Below are 18,517 nucleotides of genomic sequence, written 5' to 3'. Positions count from 1 at the left end.
TGCATCAAGTCACATTATCAGCAGAACATGTAATTTAACTCCAGAGCTTGTGATGCTCTGAAAATGCCTGTGCTCTTTGTGCTGCATGTTCCTGTTCCAGCCCTGGCACAGGATTGCACCCATATGTGACCTCGTCTTCTTGGAGCACATGGTGCCCTCCATCAGGGCCAGGGGCTGCCAGCCAGAGCCCAGATGGAGCTGCACTTGGTCTGACAGTGGTGGTGACACTGAGCCACTGGAGAGTGCTCATAATCCTCTGCTGCTATCCCATAGTTCTGCATCCCATGCCCAGAAAGATGCCAAAGTGTGTTAATCATAGCACTGAGAAGCTTGGGAGGTGCCTGCAAGCTTTCTGACAAAACATCAGTGGGCACAGCCTGTGATGCTTGGAAAACATCCTTGCATCCAGCAAACTGAGGCTGGAGCAATTGGCATTGCTGGGTTCACCTTGCCCTGAACACCAAGGTGGCTGTGGGACAGAGCTGTCCTTCACTGCTTCAGGAGTTTGCAGATGTCAGCCTGCACCTCTTGGAGACTCAGCATCTTTGCTAAGAACACTGGGGTTCTCCCTTCCATGGCTTTAAAGAGAAGAAGTGAAAGTTACTGGTGAGATGTTTTGGGCAGCCATCCCTCCTGAAAGAAATGATAGTCCTTCAGAGAGCTTCTGTCTCCCAGCAGTGTCAGTCTGGTGCTGCACAAAAGAAGAAATCAGCTGTTTTCACCTGCAAGTTCACCAAAACTGCCATTTTTCAGCAGCCAGCAGTGCCCCTGTGTCTGACCATGCAGGCACTGCACTCAGATATTAATTACATTCTGCTAATTCAGCATGTGGTCCTATGAAGCTGAGACCTCATCACACCCTCCAAGTGCCCAGCCGCTGAATTTGAAAGCCAAAGTGCCAAATGGGGTCTGGGCTTCCTGTCTCCTTGACACTCAGCAGGTTATTTATGACCTTTTCTGGAGGGTGGTGTGATGGGCTTTCCTTTAAGCCTGGATGGAGCAGCCAGCCCAGCCCTGGTTATCATCCCCACCCAGCTGACAGCCAGGTCTTTGCTCTGGTCTTTGTAGCAGCACAGCGGCCGTGGCAACTGGTCCCACATCCCAAACATTCTGAGGGCTTCCAAGGCTTTTCTGCAAGGCCCACCACCCTTTAAAGTGCTGCTTTCCAAAGGGAAAGTCGCAAACAGCGTGGTAAAATGCTGATAAGCAGGTCTGGTCAGTAACCACTGAGTGCATTTGTGTTCTGAGGGATGCTCAGGGAGTAATTTTGGATGGCTGGCGAGCTGATGGCAGGCAGCAAAACTCCTTTGAAGTCGATAGCTGTGAATCAGTTTGGTGTTAGCAGGTTTCTGGGGCGGCTCTTTGATCACTGATCAGATGGCCCTTGCTTTTTTGGGGAGCTGCTTCTCCCTGAATTCAAGTGCTGGGCCAAGGATGTGCCAGGCTGTGCTGCCCTTGGTCCTGCCCAGGCACGTCACAGGAGGTTTGTGCCTCTGGGAGTTTCTAATCTAGGGAGACAGGGAGCAGAGGGAGCAGCATCGCCTGGGTGCGTGGGCAGGCGCTGGAGCCCGCCGAGGGCACACTTTGAAGGCAGTGTTTCCAGAACAGAGGCACCCAGGTGCCCAGTGGGGCTTGCAGAGCTACTGAGGTACCTCTAATTCCTTCCCAAACTCCCCATTGGAGCTGCAAACTTCAGTGCTTCTGCCAGTCCTGCCAAAGTATCTTGAAATCAGATCCTCAGCGACTGTGGAGGAGCCTGTGAGTGCCAGGGCTTGGGCTGAAGTGTGTCCCTAGGACATGTGTGCACCTGTCCTGGAGCTTCCCACCTGAATTCCTATGAAAACTTACCCAGGTGCCTCTGTTCTGGTGCTTCCATGTCCTGCAGGAAAGGGACACAACCTTGGATTCACCCACTGCAGCAGGAGCTGCCTTGTCCTTCCCCAGAAGAAGAGCTGGAGTTTTTCAGGTTAAGGATATGGAGGAAAAACTGCACTAAGGCATCTGCCAATTGATAATACATAACAAAAGGGAATGATTCTCAAAGGGAAGGGCTTGGAGGGGCTTTTATCCTACTCACACTTGCCAGGCTGAGAGAAAGTTCCCTTTGCTCCCTGACCACAAGAGGCTGTACTTTTCATAGAGGATTCAGGGTTTTGTTTGGGGTTTTTTTGTTTGTTTTGTTTCTTTGTTTTTTTTCCTTTTCTTATAACTCTTATAAAAATTTGCAGCATCAGTTTCTAGCCCCTCAAATAATCCCATTTTTTTCCCCATATCTGGGCCAGATATTTTTTCATCCAGCAACTCCTAGTTTCTTGGCCATCCCTGCAGCTTTAGCATGCAGCTGTCATTCTGCTGCAGCTCCCACAAAGCGGCTGAAAACCAAGGTAACAGCAACATTTTGAGTGAAGGGGATGAAATGTGGGATAGGTTCAGCGTATTTCTTTGTCATTGTTGGAGTCCTATTCAGTCTGGAACTGAATAGGAGGCTGATTAGCATGTGGAAGCATTTCTAAAGCATTGGGCTGTGAGGGTTGGGTGGTTTGGTTTTTTTTTTCCTTAAAGGAGAAGTTTTGTGGCATTTATTTTTCTGACTGAGCTGGTATGAATCTTTGCCAAATGCAAAACCCATGGAAAAGCCAGATAGCATTTTGGAGAAAGCCTGTTTTGATAAATCAGGCTTTCTGATTTATCAGTTTATCATTTATTAAGCAAAGAAGTTTTCCAGTGTGTAAAACTCTCAGAGCCACTGCAGAATCTAGGCATGCAGCATGCTTGAAATCGCCAGACAAGTGGGATAGTGTTTGGGATACATCAGGATTGTGGATATAACAACAGCTACTTTGCTTTTGCTCTTGCTGAAGTTTTCTGCCACAAATGGCTATTGGGTCCACAGCCTGAAAATCCACCTGCTTAAATCTCAGTGTTTTGCTTTCAGAGGGAAAGATGTAACACTGAGGTAAATCAAAGCTGCCTGCAAGTGAAAAACACCTTCTTCCCCCTGTGAAATTGCTCAGGCCTGGGCCTGAGGCTGCTTTTGGAGAAGAGGGTTTTCTCTTTAGTGTCAGGGTGAGGTGTAGGGCTGGTATTCTCTCTCATTAACACTCCCATGCTGCCAGATCTGCTGTATTTTCTCTGGGGGGTGAAATGATTGCCTTGGTGCTGCCTGTGGGTCTCAGCTGGGTCAGTGCTAGAGCAGAGATCCTGCCCTGGGAGCACCATGTCCCTGCCTTTTGTGGGAATGCAGGATTTGGGGGCATTTGCAAGTCCCAAGGGACACAGGAGAGCCCCGTTGCCTGTCAGGGTCTGTATGGATGTAGCACAGTTGTGCCCTGGGTTTGCAGAAAGAGTGGGCAGTGTAAGAAAATGCATTTTATTTCTGTGTACAGTGAGTGATGGCCTTGGGGTCTGTCTTGGAGGCCTCAGTGAGTGATGGCCTTGGGGGGCTGCATGGAAAGCTCAAGGCAATACTTGGAGCCAGACCCTCTGGGTGATGTGTGCGTGGTCCAGACCTCGTGCCTGGCTTTCTTTGATGCCTTGTCTGGTTTCCTTTCAGTGGTGCCAGTTTAAGAAAGACAAAATGGTCAGCTGACTGGTGTGCCTTAATGTCACACAATGGAAGGGTTTGGGTGGGAAGGGACCTTAAAACTCATCTTGTTCCAACTCTGTGCCATGGGCAGGGACACCTTCCACTCTCCCAGGTTGCTCCAAGTCCCGTCCAGCCTGGCCTTGGACACTTCCAGGGCTGGGGCAGCCGCAGCTTCTCTGGGCACCCTGTGCCAGGGCCTCAGCACCCTGTGAGTAATGCCAGCTACTGAAGGCTGATTAAAGCTATTGTTTAATTAAGGAGAACTTAGCTCCTCTGTTCACAATTCATGATTAAAGGACCTTTTGAAGTAATTCTGCAATACTTTCTTGTTCCCTACCTTTCTCTCCTTTATCGTGGAGAAAGTTCCTCGTGCTGAGTGTGCCCCGGCTGGGCGGGCTGAGCGCTATTACGGGACCGCAAACCTGCTGGCAGATCTGCCTGCTGCCAAAGGCATCCCAACATTAAAAAAGCCCTGCAGAGGGGTGGAAGGGAGTTCAATCTCAGGATACGCTGATTTGGAAAGGGAATCCAAACAAAGAGGCTTTTCAGCAGAGGCTGAGGCTTGGCTTCTCTCAAGGGCAGTTTGGGCTTGGGGAAGCATCCGGGAGGCGGCGAGCGGAGCAGGAGTACATGAGCTGGATGCCGTGTGGTGTAAGGTTTCCCAGCACAGCCTGGTTTTGTGTTACAGGCTGGGGAACTGACTCTAAGCTCTCCTCTCCTTTCTTTGCCTTTTTTTTTTTTTTTTTTTCACCCCCCCTTTCTTTTATTTCTGTTGGAAACAAAGGAGAGGTTTAGGTTTTTTTGTTGTTGTTGTTTTTTAATAAAGGTTCCCATCCCCTGCAGGTTTGGCGGTGCCTCTCGCTGTTGATGCTGGAGGGGGACCCGTTGGTGACTGTGACCTGGAGAAACCCTTTGCAGGGTCCCACGCAGGCCTCACAGGGATGTTTTATTTTGCTCAGAAAGCTCAGCCCTCTCAGGGGCTCACTGAGGGCACTCTGGCAGGAGCTGGCGTTCCTGAGGGGACAGGCACCTCGTAAAGAAGCTCTGGCTCAGATAAGAGGTGGAGTGAGGTGGATGCTGGGGCACCTTCCTTGCAGCAGGAGGGGTGCAAAGTGGAGGGGATGTCTGCCAGGCCCCCTGTTCCCATGGCAGCCCCGACCCTCACTGGGACACCTCTGGTGCCACCACGTTCCCGTCAGGTGCCAGGAAGAGCCGAGCGGGGAGGAGGTGCTACCAACCATCCCAACCAACCAGTTGGGGTTTTTTATAGGCACCAGATGGTTTTAATAGAGGAAAGCTGAACTTCTTATGACCCTTCCCCACAGACGTTGTTTGTTGTTTTGTAATTGTGGCCAGGACAAAACCCTGTTCCAGAACCTGCAGTGAATCGAGAGCTTGGTGCCTTCTTCTCCATCCCACCATAAACCCCCCACTGTCCCCACGCTCCTCTGCCTGCCCTGGCTCCAAATGACCTGGAGGAAGCTGCTGGGCATGGAAAACTCGAGGCTTTCCACTGATCCCTGGCTAAAGAGATTAGCAAGAGTACAAGCTGGAAGAAACTGAAACATCTAAAAGCAAAGCACAAGGAAGCAATAAAATGTCAGGCCATGTTTTCCCTGCTGGTTGATTAAAAATTCTCCTGATAAGCAGGAAAGCTTTCATGGCTGGACAAGACCTGTGTCGTGTCAAATGCAGTGAAAGGTTTATTAGAGGAGGATAAAGCGGTGCGAGCGTTGGGTTGTACTTGCAGCCCTCCTGGAACTGTTGTCCCCCAGGGCTGAGGAGCAGTGTTTTTCGGAAAAGAGAAAGTCAAGCAGAAGGAGATGGAAGCCTGGATCTCCGTGCTCCCCACGGGAAAACCATCAGCAGTGGCAAACCAGTGAGCTTGGAGACCTGTGCCCAGTCAGTGCCAAGATGCTCCACTGGGCCCGTGGTTTCCCTCTAGCCTGAGAAATCTTGGGATCAAACACAAGACAGGAATGACAAAACATGAAAACAAAAGGCTCACTTCCATGCTGTTGTGTTTGACTTCCCAAGGTTTTAATTGCCAAGGGCTGCATTGGGAGCCAGCTGGCTGCAAAGGGATGCAGATCTCCACTAAGAGAGGCAAAGGGGTGCAGATTTCAAATAAGAGAAGAAAGGCTCTTTTTTGTTTTGGGTGGTTTTTTTTTTTAATCTTTTGTCAGAGAAACTAACAGCTGTTATGTTTTCCTACAGGAGATGCAGTTTTGTGTACATTTCCACTTCCAAAAATAAATTATCACTTTTAGTTACCTGCTTCCCCAGCTCCCCCAGCTGCTCTTAAATCTTCTGCTGTTGTTGCTTTGCTACCTGTAGGAGTAAAAGGGTGCAAGCAGCAGGAAAGCCAAGTATAGAGTGCAAATCATACCTCAATTTTATTTTTTTTCTCCTTGGAGCAGAAAACCTCTGCTTTTTACAAAAGGAAACCACAGTGGGTGGTTTAACTCTCAAGCCCATGGCCCATGCTCCAAGAGATGTGCATTTCCCTGCAGATGTGGTACACAGTGTCAGCAGGATCAGGCCCACCAGTGTGTGGCCCTAGAGACAGGCTGGACAATCCAAATTTTACTGCCAAAAACCTTGTTTTAATATGATAACTTGAAAAGAGGGGGAAAAGGGCCTGCTTAAAATTAATAATAGTAATAGCAATAGCAATAATAATAATAATAATAATAATAATAATAATAATAATAATAATAAAGCATGGGCTATTTGGCACGCCGGGTGTATAAATCTCAACATCAGCTACCTGTGAATCATCCAGCAGCACGTTAATTGGTACCCCTCAGTAGATGAGGATTTGGCACCAGGTCTGCATGTAATTACAAGCCACACACAGAAGGACACAGGCAGCTAATGAACTCCTGCCAAACTCCAGCTCCGCTCCTGCGGCTTTTGAAGTCCGCTGGTCTTTCAGCGTTTTGTATGGTAAGCACTGAAAGGCATCAAATCACTCCTTTGACAGTGTTTAGAAAGGGTTGGTTTGTTGAATAACCCAGTCCCTCCAAAGTCCCAAATCTGAGAACTGGAGCATCTATAGGCTCCTTTCTCAGCAGGGCAGTAAATAGGCTGGAAATAGAGGACACCCCTGAGGAGCTCCTGCCTTGCTGACAGGAGCCAGAGGGCTCTGGTTGCCACGATGGGCAGCAAGAAAAGAAACTATTTCCACTTCAAAAATACTTCAAAACAATCCCACCAATGGGATGCTTTTTTTTTTCTCCCCCAAGCCTCAGTGCTTCCAACAGGGGCTGTGCACAGCATCTATTAGGGGTTTGCAGTTGCACTGGTGTTCTGAGTGAGGTGGTAAAAGGGTTTGTGGAGGGTTTCCACTATGTTGGGAGGGCAGGTTTTTGTGGTGCTGGGTTTGGAAGGTTGTGGTGCTTTCTCGTGGATGCTTTGTTGCTGGGATGGGATTTGAGTCTGAGCCCTTCTCCTCCTCTTTTCATGTCTGAGGTGACAAAGGGAGTAATTGTTGAGATGAAAACAATTTCCATGAAAACCTGTGATTTTCAGGCAAACATACCAGGCAGGTTTCATGGCAGTACCATGGTGAAGAGGAATAATGCAGCTTGGCATGAAGCCCTTCCAAAAAGAAAAAAAAGGGGGGAGGAGAGGAAACAGAAGAGCCTTTGTCAAAATTAACTGCAATAAAGAAAAAGGGACTCCTATTCCCTTGGGCTTCTTTAACCTTCTTTCCACAATTTATTCACAAGTTCCTTGACAGCAGGGCACAGCATTGTTGCAGGAGGCTGGAAATGGGAAACTGGGAGTTCTTAATTTTTGGTTTTAAAAGGCATGGTACATGTTGTGTCCCTGGAGTCGGTGTGAATAGAGCCTCGGGCCTTGCCTGTGCCATTCGGATGCAGCCCAACTCATCCTGTCCCTTAAAGAAACAGGGTTATGGGATGTCACCTGCCTGCAAAATGCAGCTCTTATGGGCAGGTTTGGGTGTCACCCTGAAAATTGAGTCTTCTGATCTTGTTTTTCATACCTGTAGCTGCTTTCCCAGGAAAGCAACTGTAAACATAGATGTGTATGCATTCCTTCTAAGAAACGCCTTTCGATGGATGTTTCACATGACCAGTGTGCTTGGGAAGGTGGTAACTTAATTATCCAATCCCTGGTCGTTGTCAAGAATCTATAAATACTGGAGTCAGAGAATAAAGGCTGGTTCCTTCCTGTTCTAACACTGAAAAGTGTTTGTGTGAATCATTTTGTGTCCTATTGTGACATTTGGGCTGTGCATGGGAAAGGGGCTGGGGGTGACAAGGTGGCTGTGCCCACCCTGCCTGTGCTTGCAGAACACGGTGCTGAAGTTTTCAGTGTTGCTATTACACTGGATTTGCAGAATTTTCAGTTTCCTAGAGGGATAAAAGCACCCAGAAGTCCGAGATGGTGTGCAGCACGGAGCTGTGCTGTCCCAAAAAAATCAGTTTGGCTTCCAGGGGCACAGACAATTCACAGGGTCACATCCAGGGGCAGATGGGCCAGGGTAGGTAAGTCCTTGTGTGCAGCACGGGGTGGACACATCTGGTGTCACTGCAGGTGATGTCTTGCCTCCAAAATACTCCATTCCCAGCTGCTTTTCACCAAAGTAACTTGAACTTCTATGGGCAGGGAGGTGTCAGCATGGCCAAGGCAGCAGCTGTCATACCTCCTTTTTCTCCTGCAAAGTCTCCTTTCCCTGTAATACAAAACTATTTTAATTAAGAGAGTGATTTTTATTTATTTTTTATTTTAATATTACCAGCACAATCTCAGTTATATCATGTAGTGCTATACATTAGGATGCCACTCTGTGCAGTCAAAATACAGAGGAACAAGAGGAATGGTGATCTTACACTTTTTTAACCCGTTGATAAATAGGCAAAGCCTCACAGAGCTCTGCTCTGGGGACCACCAAGATCAACCCCCATCACTTTAAGGGCCTTTGGATCACTTCCACCCACATCTCTCTGCCTTTCAGCACTCTGGGCCGTGCTTTATGTCCTGGAAACTCTACCAAATCGCGACTACCAAGGGGAAAAAGCTTCATTTCCAGTTAATCAAGGGAGTTGTGTAATACCATTTTCTCCTGGGGAACTTCCAGAAAAAAAGAAAGGAGGAGAGGAAGGCGGGGGGAAGAAAGGGGGGCATTACATAAAGCAAGTATATTAAGAGGAAATAAATTATGAATTAAAAGTGATTAGTGAACTTTTAAGGAAGAGGTCAGAAGTGCTTTTTGGAATACAAACTTTTTAAGCTTCCAGTGCTTGTATTGGGTTACAGAGTTATAACCTAGCCTTATTTGTGCAGGTGGCTGCTGCTTCAAATCCAAAGAAGGATTTTGCATTTACAATAGGTACATTGACAGAACTGGGTCAAAAAGCTACTGGTGGCAGGCTCAGGGCTATGGCCAGGAGCTCTGCTGCCTCCTGCACAGGGGCAGTTGCTCCCAAAAATGTCCTTAATTACTTAATTAGTGGCACTGCCTGGCTATGGTGCTCAGGAAGATGTTTGGGAAGTTCAGTGATGAAGCTTGATGAATTTTTATTTGAGAGACCTAATGTTGACTGGGTTAACTGTCTTTATTTTTGTTTCATATGCTTTGTGTGTTTACTGAGTTAAAAATAATAGAATTTTGTTGGCTTCATTACATTGGCTGCAGTTTTATATTTCTACCTGTTCTTCTTTTTCTTTGGGGTGCCTGTGCAAAGAAGAAGAGCCAGGGCTTCTGTGTCTGGGTGTTGGGGGGCTGAGATAAGGAATTTTTCCTTGCTATTTTATGTATTAAAACAGCACCTACAGCTCACAAAATTTTCCTTTTGAGTAGAGGGTGACAAATTGGTTGGATGTGGCCCTGAGCGACCTGATCTAGTGGGTGACATCCCTGTGCAAGAGTTGCAACCAGGTGATTTTAAAGGTTCCTTCAAACCCAATCTTTTCTACCATTCTATGATTCTACATGAGTAGAACAGAGCTGTGATAACGTGGGGAAATATTGGTGTTCACCCAGCCAGGGGGATGCCAGCAACGGAGGGGAGCAACTGCATTGCTCACCCACCATTTTGGCAGAAATCTCTTAGATTTCCCCCCAAAAGAAAGGGGGTGTTGGGTGTTGCTGGGGCTGGGCAGTGGCCTGAGCCCTTCCTCGAAGGCAGAGCCCAGAGGAGTGGTGGTGAGAGGCTCGTTCCAAACCCCGCTGACCGGCAGAGCAAACCCTGCCCGCTCCATTTGTAATTGAAAACATAATAGTCACCACTCTGTGTTTTTCACGCCAGCTGCTCGCCTTCAACATTGCAGAGTTCACAGGCACATCTTTAATTTCTTTTTTTTTTTTTAATTTTTCCCCTCTATTCAAGCTGGGTCATCCTAGGTCAGGCTTGTCATATCTGTGAGACTTCCAAAGCAGAGGTGCCTCAAAAGGTGTTGACACTTTGGGGTTTTCATGGGTGCTGCATTTTATCCCTTGCTGTAGGCAATGTGAAATAATGGCTTTGTTTCCATCAAGTTTGGCTGGAGCTGGCTCTGGATTCCTGTTGGTAATGTCTTTTATATTCACCCTCTCCAAATTTGCTGTTTCCATCATGTTTGGCTGGAGCTGGTTCTGGATTCCTGTTGGTAATGTCTTTTATATTCACCCTCTCCAAATTTACTGGTTGGCCAGTCTGGTTTAAATCTGTTTTACCCCACAAATGCAGAATTTTATGTGGACCTACATACTGTGGCTTGGATAAGACCTTTTGTTCTTACTAATACATTCTGAGGTATTGAAAATAAATGTGCACTTTAATATATTAAAGGTTTTTTAATGCATCAGCTCACGCCAAACTCCCATGAGGAACAACTTAACACTCTTTGTAGAATTCCCTTCTCTTTCTTCCTTTGTATATGGTCTTTGTCTTTGAAAATAGGTGACAGCTACTCACTAAAAGCACTTTTTCTCCCAGAAAAAAACAATGGCAGCATTCCTGTTCATCTGGAGCTCTTGGAGCTTGAGGCTAGCATGTTGTGTTCCAGCCACATGAGGAAGTATTCCTTCTCTTGGTTTAAAATCCAGAGAAATTTGCAGTGCAAGAGGATAATTTGGAATTTGGCTTAAAGTATCCATGACCAAGAACCTTTTTATAATAATATCCTCCCAGAATGGCTGGGTTAATAAATATGCTGTAGGCTGCACAGGGGGGTATTAACCACAAAGGATGAATATCACGGAATTATTTGTGTTGGAAGGGACCTTATAGCTTGTCTTTTTCATGTACAGGGACACTTTCCACTAGACCAGGTTGCTCAAAGTCCCATCCAACCTGGCCTTGAACACTTCCAGGGATGGGTTTGGGCAGCAGGCCACACCTGTCACTTCTGACACCACCTTTGGTTCCTTTTAAAGGCACTTCTCAAATACCTCTGCAGCCTGGGGTCATCAATGTTATGGGGTTGTCCATATAGAAAATAAATATTTTTTGCTTTCTTCTTGTTTGCTGTTGCACTAACAGGCATGAGAAGATGTTTTGCCCAGGGTTCCTGATTAACCAGTTCTTACTAAAAACAAATGAACCCCAAAAAAGTAAGAACCCAGAAAATATCATCTAAGTAAAAATGAACCTGTGTCTGCCACTAGGGGGTCTTTTGGAATCTGTAGCATCTGGTGGACCTAAAATGGTGAGGTTTGCTTTGAAGTTCCTATGATCTAGCTGAAAAATAAAAATAATAAAATGGACAACAAAAATGTCACTCCCTTCATAGGAAGGATGCCAGACAAATTAATGTAGATGGGGAAAATGTTCATGGGAGTCACATGAAGGAACCTACAGCAAATAGAAAATTAACTAATTTTTAGTTAATTTTAGTAGGGGTTTTTTTGGTGGGTTTTCTTTTTTGTTTGTTTGTTTTTTGTCTTTTGGGTTTTTCTTTGGGAAATCAACCCATTGTGCCCAAGAACTTTTCCAAACAGGTCAAATCTGAGAAATACAATATATACTGATCCTTATTTATAGGTTCTTTAGTACTCTAAAGCAGGTACCTGTTTTACTGTAAAGTCTAGGGTTTGTTTGTGTGGAGAATTTTCTCTCCTCATGTGTAGCTGAGAGTAGTGGAGCTGTAATCGAGCTGAATGGGAATCTGTTTTGCAAACAAAGATATAAGATGTGTTTCCAAAATACAGGCAGATGCACAGATCAGTCTGCTGGACTGCTGGAATCAAAGTGAAGAACAATTAAGACTGTGCAGGTAATAGAACAGCAGAGCTGATGGTTAGCCCAGTTATCTCCTTGTCCTTGTGAATATGCTGTCCTCAAGTATCCAGATTCAGTCAAAACACATTGGGATGGAAGCACATCACTGGTGCTTTCAAGGCATTTAAAAATCTGAATTTTATAGCTTGCTCCAGTCTGCAGTAGGATCTTTATTTTGGCTGATACTGGGCTGCAAATCTGGTCCCATGAGATTATTTTTCTAGCTGACCACGCTCCTACCACTCCTTCAGATTCACACAGTGCTGCTGCAGAGCTGGGTTCTGTTTCGATTGACAGCATGTGCCTGATACGGCAGAAATGTGGAAATACTTCTGTTCTTTGGGTTATTAAATTTTATTTATATATTTATATATGTATTTATACATGTACAGTGTAAGTTGGCTTCAAGAGTTGCTCATTCTTGCAGCAGTTGCCAAGGCTGGCCTTGCAGTGCTGCAATTCTTCTCTGGAAGTTTTGGGAAGCCAACTTTTAAAGCCCAAATAAAAGCCTACCTTAGGCTAATCTAGTTTATATGCATTTTTAAATATGTACAAATATTGTAAACTAAATAAGGTTTATATGTACCCAAGATCAGCCACTAAGTACTTCAAATAGAAAGCCTTGTAGGTTCCCAAATATTTACAGAGCCTGACCTGAGTAAGGAATTAGATACCCCACTCAGCCCTGCCAAATTAATTAATGGTCTTTTTCACAAATTTAGGTAGATGTCTGATCTAGTGAAACCCTAAGAACACCCAGGGCCTGGAGAGTGGCAGGCAAAAGCATCATGGAATACTTGTTAGAAATTACCACTGCTTTGTTGAGATAGCCAGCAACATCCCACTGACCTGAGGGGGTAAAGAACAAAGATTTAATGGAAAAAAAACCCTAAACTCTATCAAAACCAGACCTTTAAAAAGGAAAAGGTGGTGATGGTGTTTATTTTGGTGCAGAGGTGAAGGCTGGGCTGGAAAGATGAGAGTGGCCTGGGTGGGTCACTGTACAAATGCCTTTTGCCTTCCACTCCTTCCACTTTTTGATGAGTGGCCAATGAAAGCTTATCCCCTTTTTAAAATTTTTTTCCCCCCATTAAATCTGCACAAGTGTTAACTTTTCAAAGACTCTGAGATTCAAAGTGCTGTACCCAACACAGAGCCCTTTTTTCTCCCGCCTTTGATTTTTATGCACATTTCAAGCTGGTCAGAGACTACACGGGAGTTTTGTTTAGGCTTGGTGCTGGGGTTTTGGTTTTCAAGCTGCCAGCCTTCCCAGGATTATTGCCCATTAACTGCCTCTTAATAAAGGTGCTGACCAAAGAAAGGAATATTTTTTCCTTGGTGCTGGATTTCCAGACTCGATTGGCTTTGTTAAATGGAAAGACAAATAACTTTAAGCCCTGCTCTGAAATACCTTAGCACAGGACACCAGCAGTTAGAGGTCACCAAGTCACTTGGACTTCCTCCCAACAAAAGCAACATCATTTTTCAGTGTCCAGCCCCACAGCATCCCGCAGTGCCTCACACAATTCCGTAGTGTCCACACCTGCTCTGTGCTGCTCGGAGCAGGGCTGAGCCCCTTTGGATGGGGCAAGATCAGTCCCCAAGAGAATTTGATTGTGCTCATGGTTTGGAGCCGTGTTTGGTCTCCTACAGCATAGCTGGATAAAAGCTTGTGGTTGGGATTTCCTTGTTCCCTTGTTATTAAAGCAAAACATCCCTGTTGTACAAAGAAAAGAAACTTTTCTTCACCTTGTGAAGGATGTTGCAGGTCAGAAGGTAATTTCAGTGCCGTTTCCCTGCCTTTATTGCATTGGAAGAAGCAAATCCCTTTGTTTTATGCTTTAGTTTCCTGTGAGATGGGGATAGCAGCCCTTCTCTGGTTGCACAGGTCCCTTTGGATGTGCCAGTGTTGTGTCCATGCTCTAGGACATGGTCCACAGGCTTCTGTGTCATTTCTCAGTGTGGAGATAGCAGTATTAAGGAGGATGTGAGGCCCTTCTGCAGAGCTCCTAGAGATATTTTGCAGTCATTCTGTGCATGTAGGTGACTTGTACCCACAGACAGAATGACCAGATAGTAACATTTTTGGAGAGAAGTGAACATCCCCAAAATCAGTGTCGTTTTTTTGTCTGTCCTGTACATCTGTCATTCACTTCTGTTCCTGAAATGAACCTCTTGTATCCTCAACAGTTTAGTACCGTGTGTAGGGATGGGAAGTGGCAGAGGTTGAAGACTTAACACCTTTATGGGGTTCAGCTGTTGAATCTGTAGATCCAAACCACCGGAGCCAGGGATGCACACTCTGAATTTCCAGTTAAAATGCTGACTCAGAGAGGCAGGAGAGGTGATGAGGCCAGATGTTCCATCCTCACAGTACAGCCCTACTCTACTTGCCTTCCATTTCCAAGGTGTGTGGGCTGAAAGCCCCACTTCTGGATCCTTTTGCCTCGGGCAGATCTCCTAGTGTGAATAATGTCTCCGTGGTGTTTTCTTTGAGGGATCCCAAAGGCATCTCTCTGCATTTAATTTTCTGTCTTCTTCCAGACTTCCCTCTGTAGTGTTTTTTCTGCAAAGCCCATGCTCTGGCAGCCTTTTGCCACCACTACAGTTTTCTCCATGCTGGAGCCCCCTTGCCAAAAAAAAATGTGGGTGGTGACCTAGTCTTTCAGACAACCCGTCCTCCAAGAAATAACCTCGTGGAAGAAGAGCCATCTTAAGCACAATTTATTGTTCTCCATGGACTGGGGTCTTCCATTCCTTGGGTGAAAGAGCAGCCTCTCACCCAGCTCTCAAAATCTAGGGCATGTTATGTCTTCTAAGTAATATTCGTTCAGTTATGGGGAGTGTGTTTATGTTTCTCATGTTAAAAAAAGGGGAAGGGAAAAAAAAGAAAAGAAAGGGAATCTGAGGTTAGTATTTTGCTGGAAAAATATCAAGACTTGATTGGCAATATCCCACTAAACCACAAGTTTGTAGGAGAGAAAACAAACCCATTGGATTTTCCAAACTATGCCTATGTGCTTTATGGAAATGTGTCCCATATAGGTCACTCATGCTCTTATTATAGCTGTGGCAAGTGCATATATAATTGAAGCACAGAAATACTACCCCATGCTGCTCAATGAATGAAGGAGAAACAAATCTTTATTATTCCTGGGTTCACAGAATATATAGGAACACTATTGTCTCTTTTTTATTATGTTTTTAGTTGGTTTTTTTTAAGGGCCAGTTTTAGCTTTCAGATGTGTTTTATTGTCTGTGGGAACATGTGTTTTACAGACCTGTCATGTGAAAGCCATTAACAAGAGGAACTGGAGGAATAACAATGAGCCACGTAACCGTGGTGTGTCTACTCCCCGAGTTCAACCCCGTGCCGCCGCTCCGGGCACGCGTGAAACCGGATTGCGCCCAGCGACCTTAGCGCTTCTCCCCCTGCCATCCCTCATCTGGAAACCTAAGGATTTTTTAAGTGGCCCATTAAAACAGGATTGCTGGCATCAGAGGCAGGCTTCTGGGGCCAAGTTGGCTGGGCATCAAAACGGTTAAATCACGGAATGAAGATCAACTGGATTCACAAGAGATGTCCGAATTTATTTACCAAATCTGAGCTGGGCGGGCAGTTCTGAAACTGTTCCTCGCTGGTTCATACATGTGGTGGAAACTGTCCCGCCTTGCCAAGCAGCTCGGGGCCCAGAACTTGCAATTAACCCATTTCCAGAGTTTTTGAGAGGATCTGAAAGGGGTCCTGAGCAGTGGCCTAGACCATTATTGGGTACCTGGAAATTTTACTTCAGTGTGTGTTGTCCCTGCTCAGAGGTGTTGGAGTTTTTTCTTAAGACTAACAAAACCCTGTAGTAATCCTGGCTTAGGCAAACCCATTAACATATAGGAAAAGGAGCCAAAGTGGATTGCGCAAAGTGAAATCCAGAGAGTGGTTCGTGTGGAGAACAAGGGGAGCATTATTTTGATGACACTTCTGGACAAACATGGATGGTGCCCTTGCTAATCACACCTAGGAGATGATGTTCGCTACAAATGTACTGTGGACAGCTTTGGGTCAGACCCAAGAGCGCTTCATTTTTTATTTATTATTTTTGTTCATTTTAGAAGGAAAAACCCTCTGATGTCTTTGACTGCTAGCTTTGTAAACAAACCCACAGATACTTAAGCAAGTTAGTGGTCGACAAGTATTCCCTAATGCCTTCGGTAGGATCTGGGTGTGAGACCTGTTGTCTTGGCCCTAGGACAGCTGGAACCACTGTGCATTTGTTTTTCCCCTTACCTGGGTTTCGCTCTGCAAGTGGGAGGAGGGTTTCCTGTACCTTGTGGCTTGTGATTTACTCTGAACATGGGTTTCAGGGAAATTGGGGCTTGGTTTTGTGGGGATGTAGTGCTCCTCTCGATGATGGGCTTAACAGTGAAGATGGAAACTGAGGCAAAGGGAAGGAGGGTGCCCTGCCCAAGGTGACATAGTGGCTGGAAAACACCCTTCTAGGTGTTTCTAGGTTTGAGGCAGTGCTGTATTTATCTGAAAAACTTCAAAACCCACAAAGTTACGGACATGTCACAATTTCTGGGTGTCGTTTCCGTACTGTGTGTCCTGACCCACGTTCTTGAGCAGATCTGCTCCCTGCCTGGGGCAAAGATCCAGCCAAGCTGTACAGACACAGGAATCCTGAGGGTTTACAGACAGTATTTAAAACCCAGACTTCACGTGGCTTTATTGTGACTGAAGGTGAACAGGCTCTGATGGGAGTTCATCGGATTTTGTGGATGCTCTGAGTGGGTGTCCCCTGGCTGCTCAAAGCACATGGTTGGTGCATTAGTAGGCGCGAACACCAGCAGAAAACTGTCAATACACGCTGCAAATACAAAGAGGAGTGAGGAGTGAGGCTTCAAAGGCAGGGAAGTGATGGGGATGGAGAGAGAGAGCTGGGCTGGCCAGGTAGGAGAGAAGCCCTGTGGATACTCGATCCTGCCGTGTTTGTTTGCACAGCTCTGGGCTGCTCTGCCCGGTGCGCTCGGAAGAACATCGCGCCCTCCCCGGAGAAAAGTGCCAGATTGGTTTTCATGGCCTTTTGCAGAGGGATTGCTCCAGGGGTCTGTTCCTGTAAGTTAATATTTGCAGTGCACAGGGCTTAACTGGAACCAGGCTGCGCAGACATCTGATAACCATAACAGAGGAGATGCTTTTTCCCTGCAAGACCAGCTTGGAAAAACAAATCCCAATGCTATCACTATTTTCCCTTTGGAAAGATAGCGATATGGGAAGAAAAGCACCAGGAATGGCGATGGGTGGTTTGCAAGAGGTTTTCTAGTTGAATTTTGGCTTGGTGGGGGTTTTTTTGCGAGCTGCTTGGTTTTGCCTGTATTGCTGATGGCTCTGGTTGTTGTCTCCCCTTCCTTGTAGCCGGGTTGCCCTTCCTCATCATCGAGACAAGCACAATCCAACCCTACCAGAGGGGCTTCTACTGCGACGACGACAGCATCAGGTACCCGCAGAAGAACGTGGAAACCATCAATGACGCGGTGCTGTGTGCTGCGGGCATCCTCATCGCCATCCTGGCGGTAAGTCCCACCTCCAGAACCTCCTGTGTCCCCCAGGGGTTTTATTGGCAGCTCTTTGTCCTGCTAATGCCGATATCTACCCGGTGCACATCTCCTCTGCTGATTGTTTGACTTTTGTAAGCCTGGAGTTGCAAACATTTACAAATGAAAGCTTGTAATGAGAGGAATGAGATTGCTCTTGAAGCTTGTAAACAGGCCCAAAGCTGTTTGGGCAAGTCTGTGTGCTTCACAAGAACTTATTCACCCTCCAGTAGGAGTTCAGAGTGGAGGCAAAAACACTTGAGTGTCAGTAAAGACTTGGCATGGTTTGTCCCTATTCAAATAACTCGTGGTATTTGCCTATTTTATAAGCTTTAAAAAACAAAGAAAGGATACATCTTTTCAGCTAACCAGTGCCTGGAAAATTTAACAGGTTAGTATTAGGTTTTTAAGAGATGGCATATTACAGCCATTTTTAAAAGACAATTAAAACCTTCCATGGGGAGCGTATTCCCAGAGTCCTCGCTGTAAAATGTAGTTAATGTCCCGCCTTCCCAACGCCTCTTCCTTTTCCTTCTGCCAGTTTTTCTAGAGCTGTGCTAGGATATGATTGCATGGCAAGAGCTTTATTTGTCAGCCAAAAAGCTGAACTCAGCCCATGAGCTGAGCCTCCTGATGCCCACGTGTGCCTGGTCTGGGGCAGGAGAAAAGAGCTGTCTCCTGGTTGTTGCTTAAACACTTCCAGCTAAGATGAAATTCCCCTGTGAAAAGTACCTACATTTTCCTTCTCACCTGCTGCCAGAACAGCTCAGGTGCTTTCCCAGAGGTGCCACCTTCCTCTTGCTCCTTCAGCTGGGAGGGCTGGAGATGGAGAGGTCAGGAGCACTTGTTCCCCTTTCAGCTTTCCTCACAGATGGAATGTCATGGGCAGCAGATATTTTAGGATGACACAGTGCCTGCTTTGGTAATACCCCATCCTCAGCCTTGCTGCTTTGTGTGGGAATGTCTCCATCATTTCCTCATCTCTCCATCATTCCCTGACCACATACACACACTCAGCAAAGCAGGTCCCCAAAAATTGCCCTGTCCCTCTGCCCCCTCCCTCCCCAACACAAACCCAAAAGGTGCCAGGCCCCCAGTTCTATAAATG

General features: G+C 46.2%; 1 protein-coding gene across 1 annotated transcript in view; it reads left to right on the top strand.

Annotated features, from left to right (window-relative positions):
- The window catches only part of PLPP3 (phospholipid phosphatase 3), a 43,585-nt gene that overhangs the window by 7,306 nt on the left and 17,762 nt on the right, over positions 1-18,517 (top strand). Inside the window, exon 2 of the mRNA XM_005521200.3 lies at positions 17,231-17,388. Coding sequence (XP_005521257.1) covers positions 17,231-17,388 — 158 coding nt within the window. The remainder of the gene's footprint in view (positions 1-17,230; positions 17,389-18,517) is intronic.

Source organism: Pseudopodoces humilis, chromosome 10 (genome assembly GCF_049639895.1).
Source record: "Pseudopodoces humilis isolate 2021_Gansu_Grassland_sample_001 chromosome 10, ASM4963989v1, whole genome shotgun sequence".
Lineage (NCBI taxonomy): Eukaryota > Metazoa > Chordata > Aves > Passeriformes > Paridae > Pseudopodoces > Pseudopodoces humilis.
This window is presented reverse-complemented; position numbering and strand designations above follow the sequence as displayed.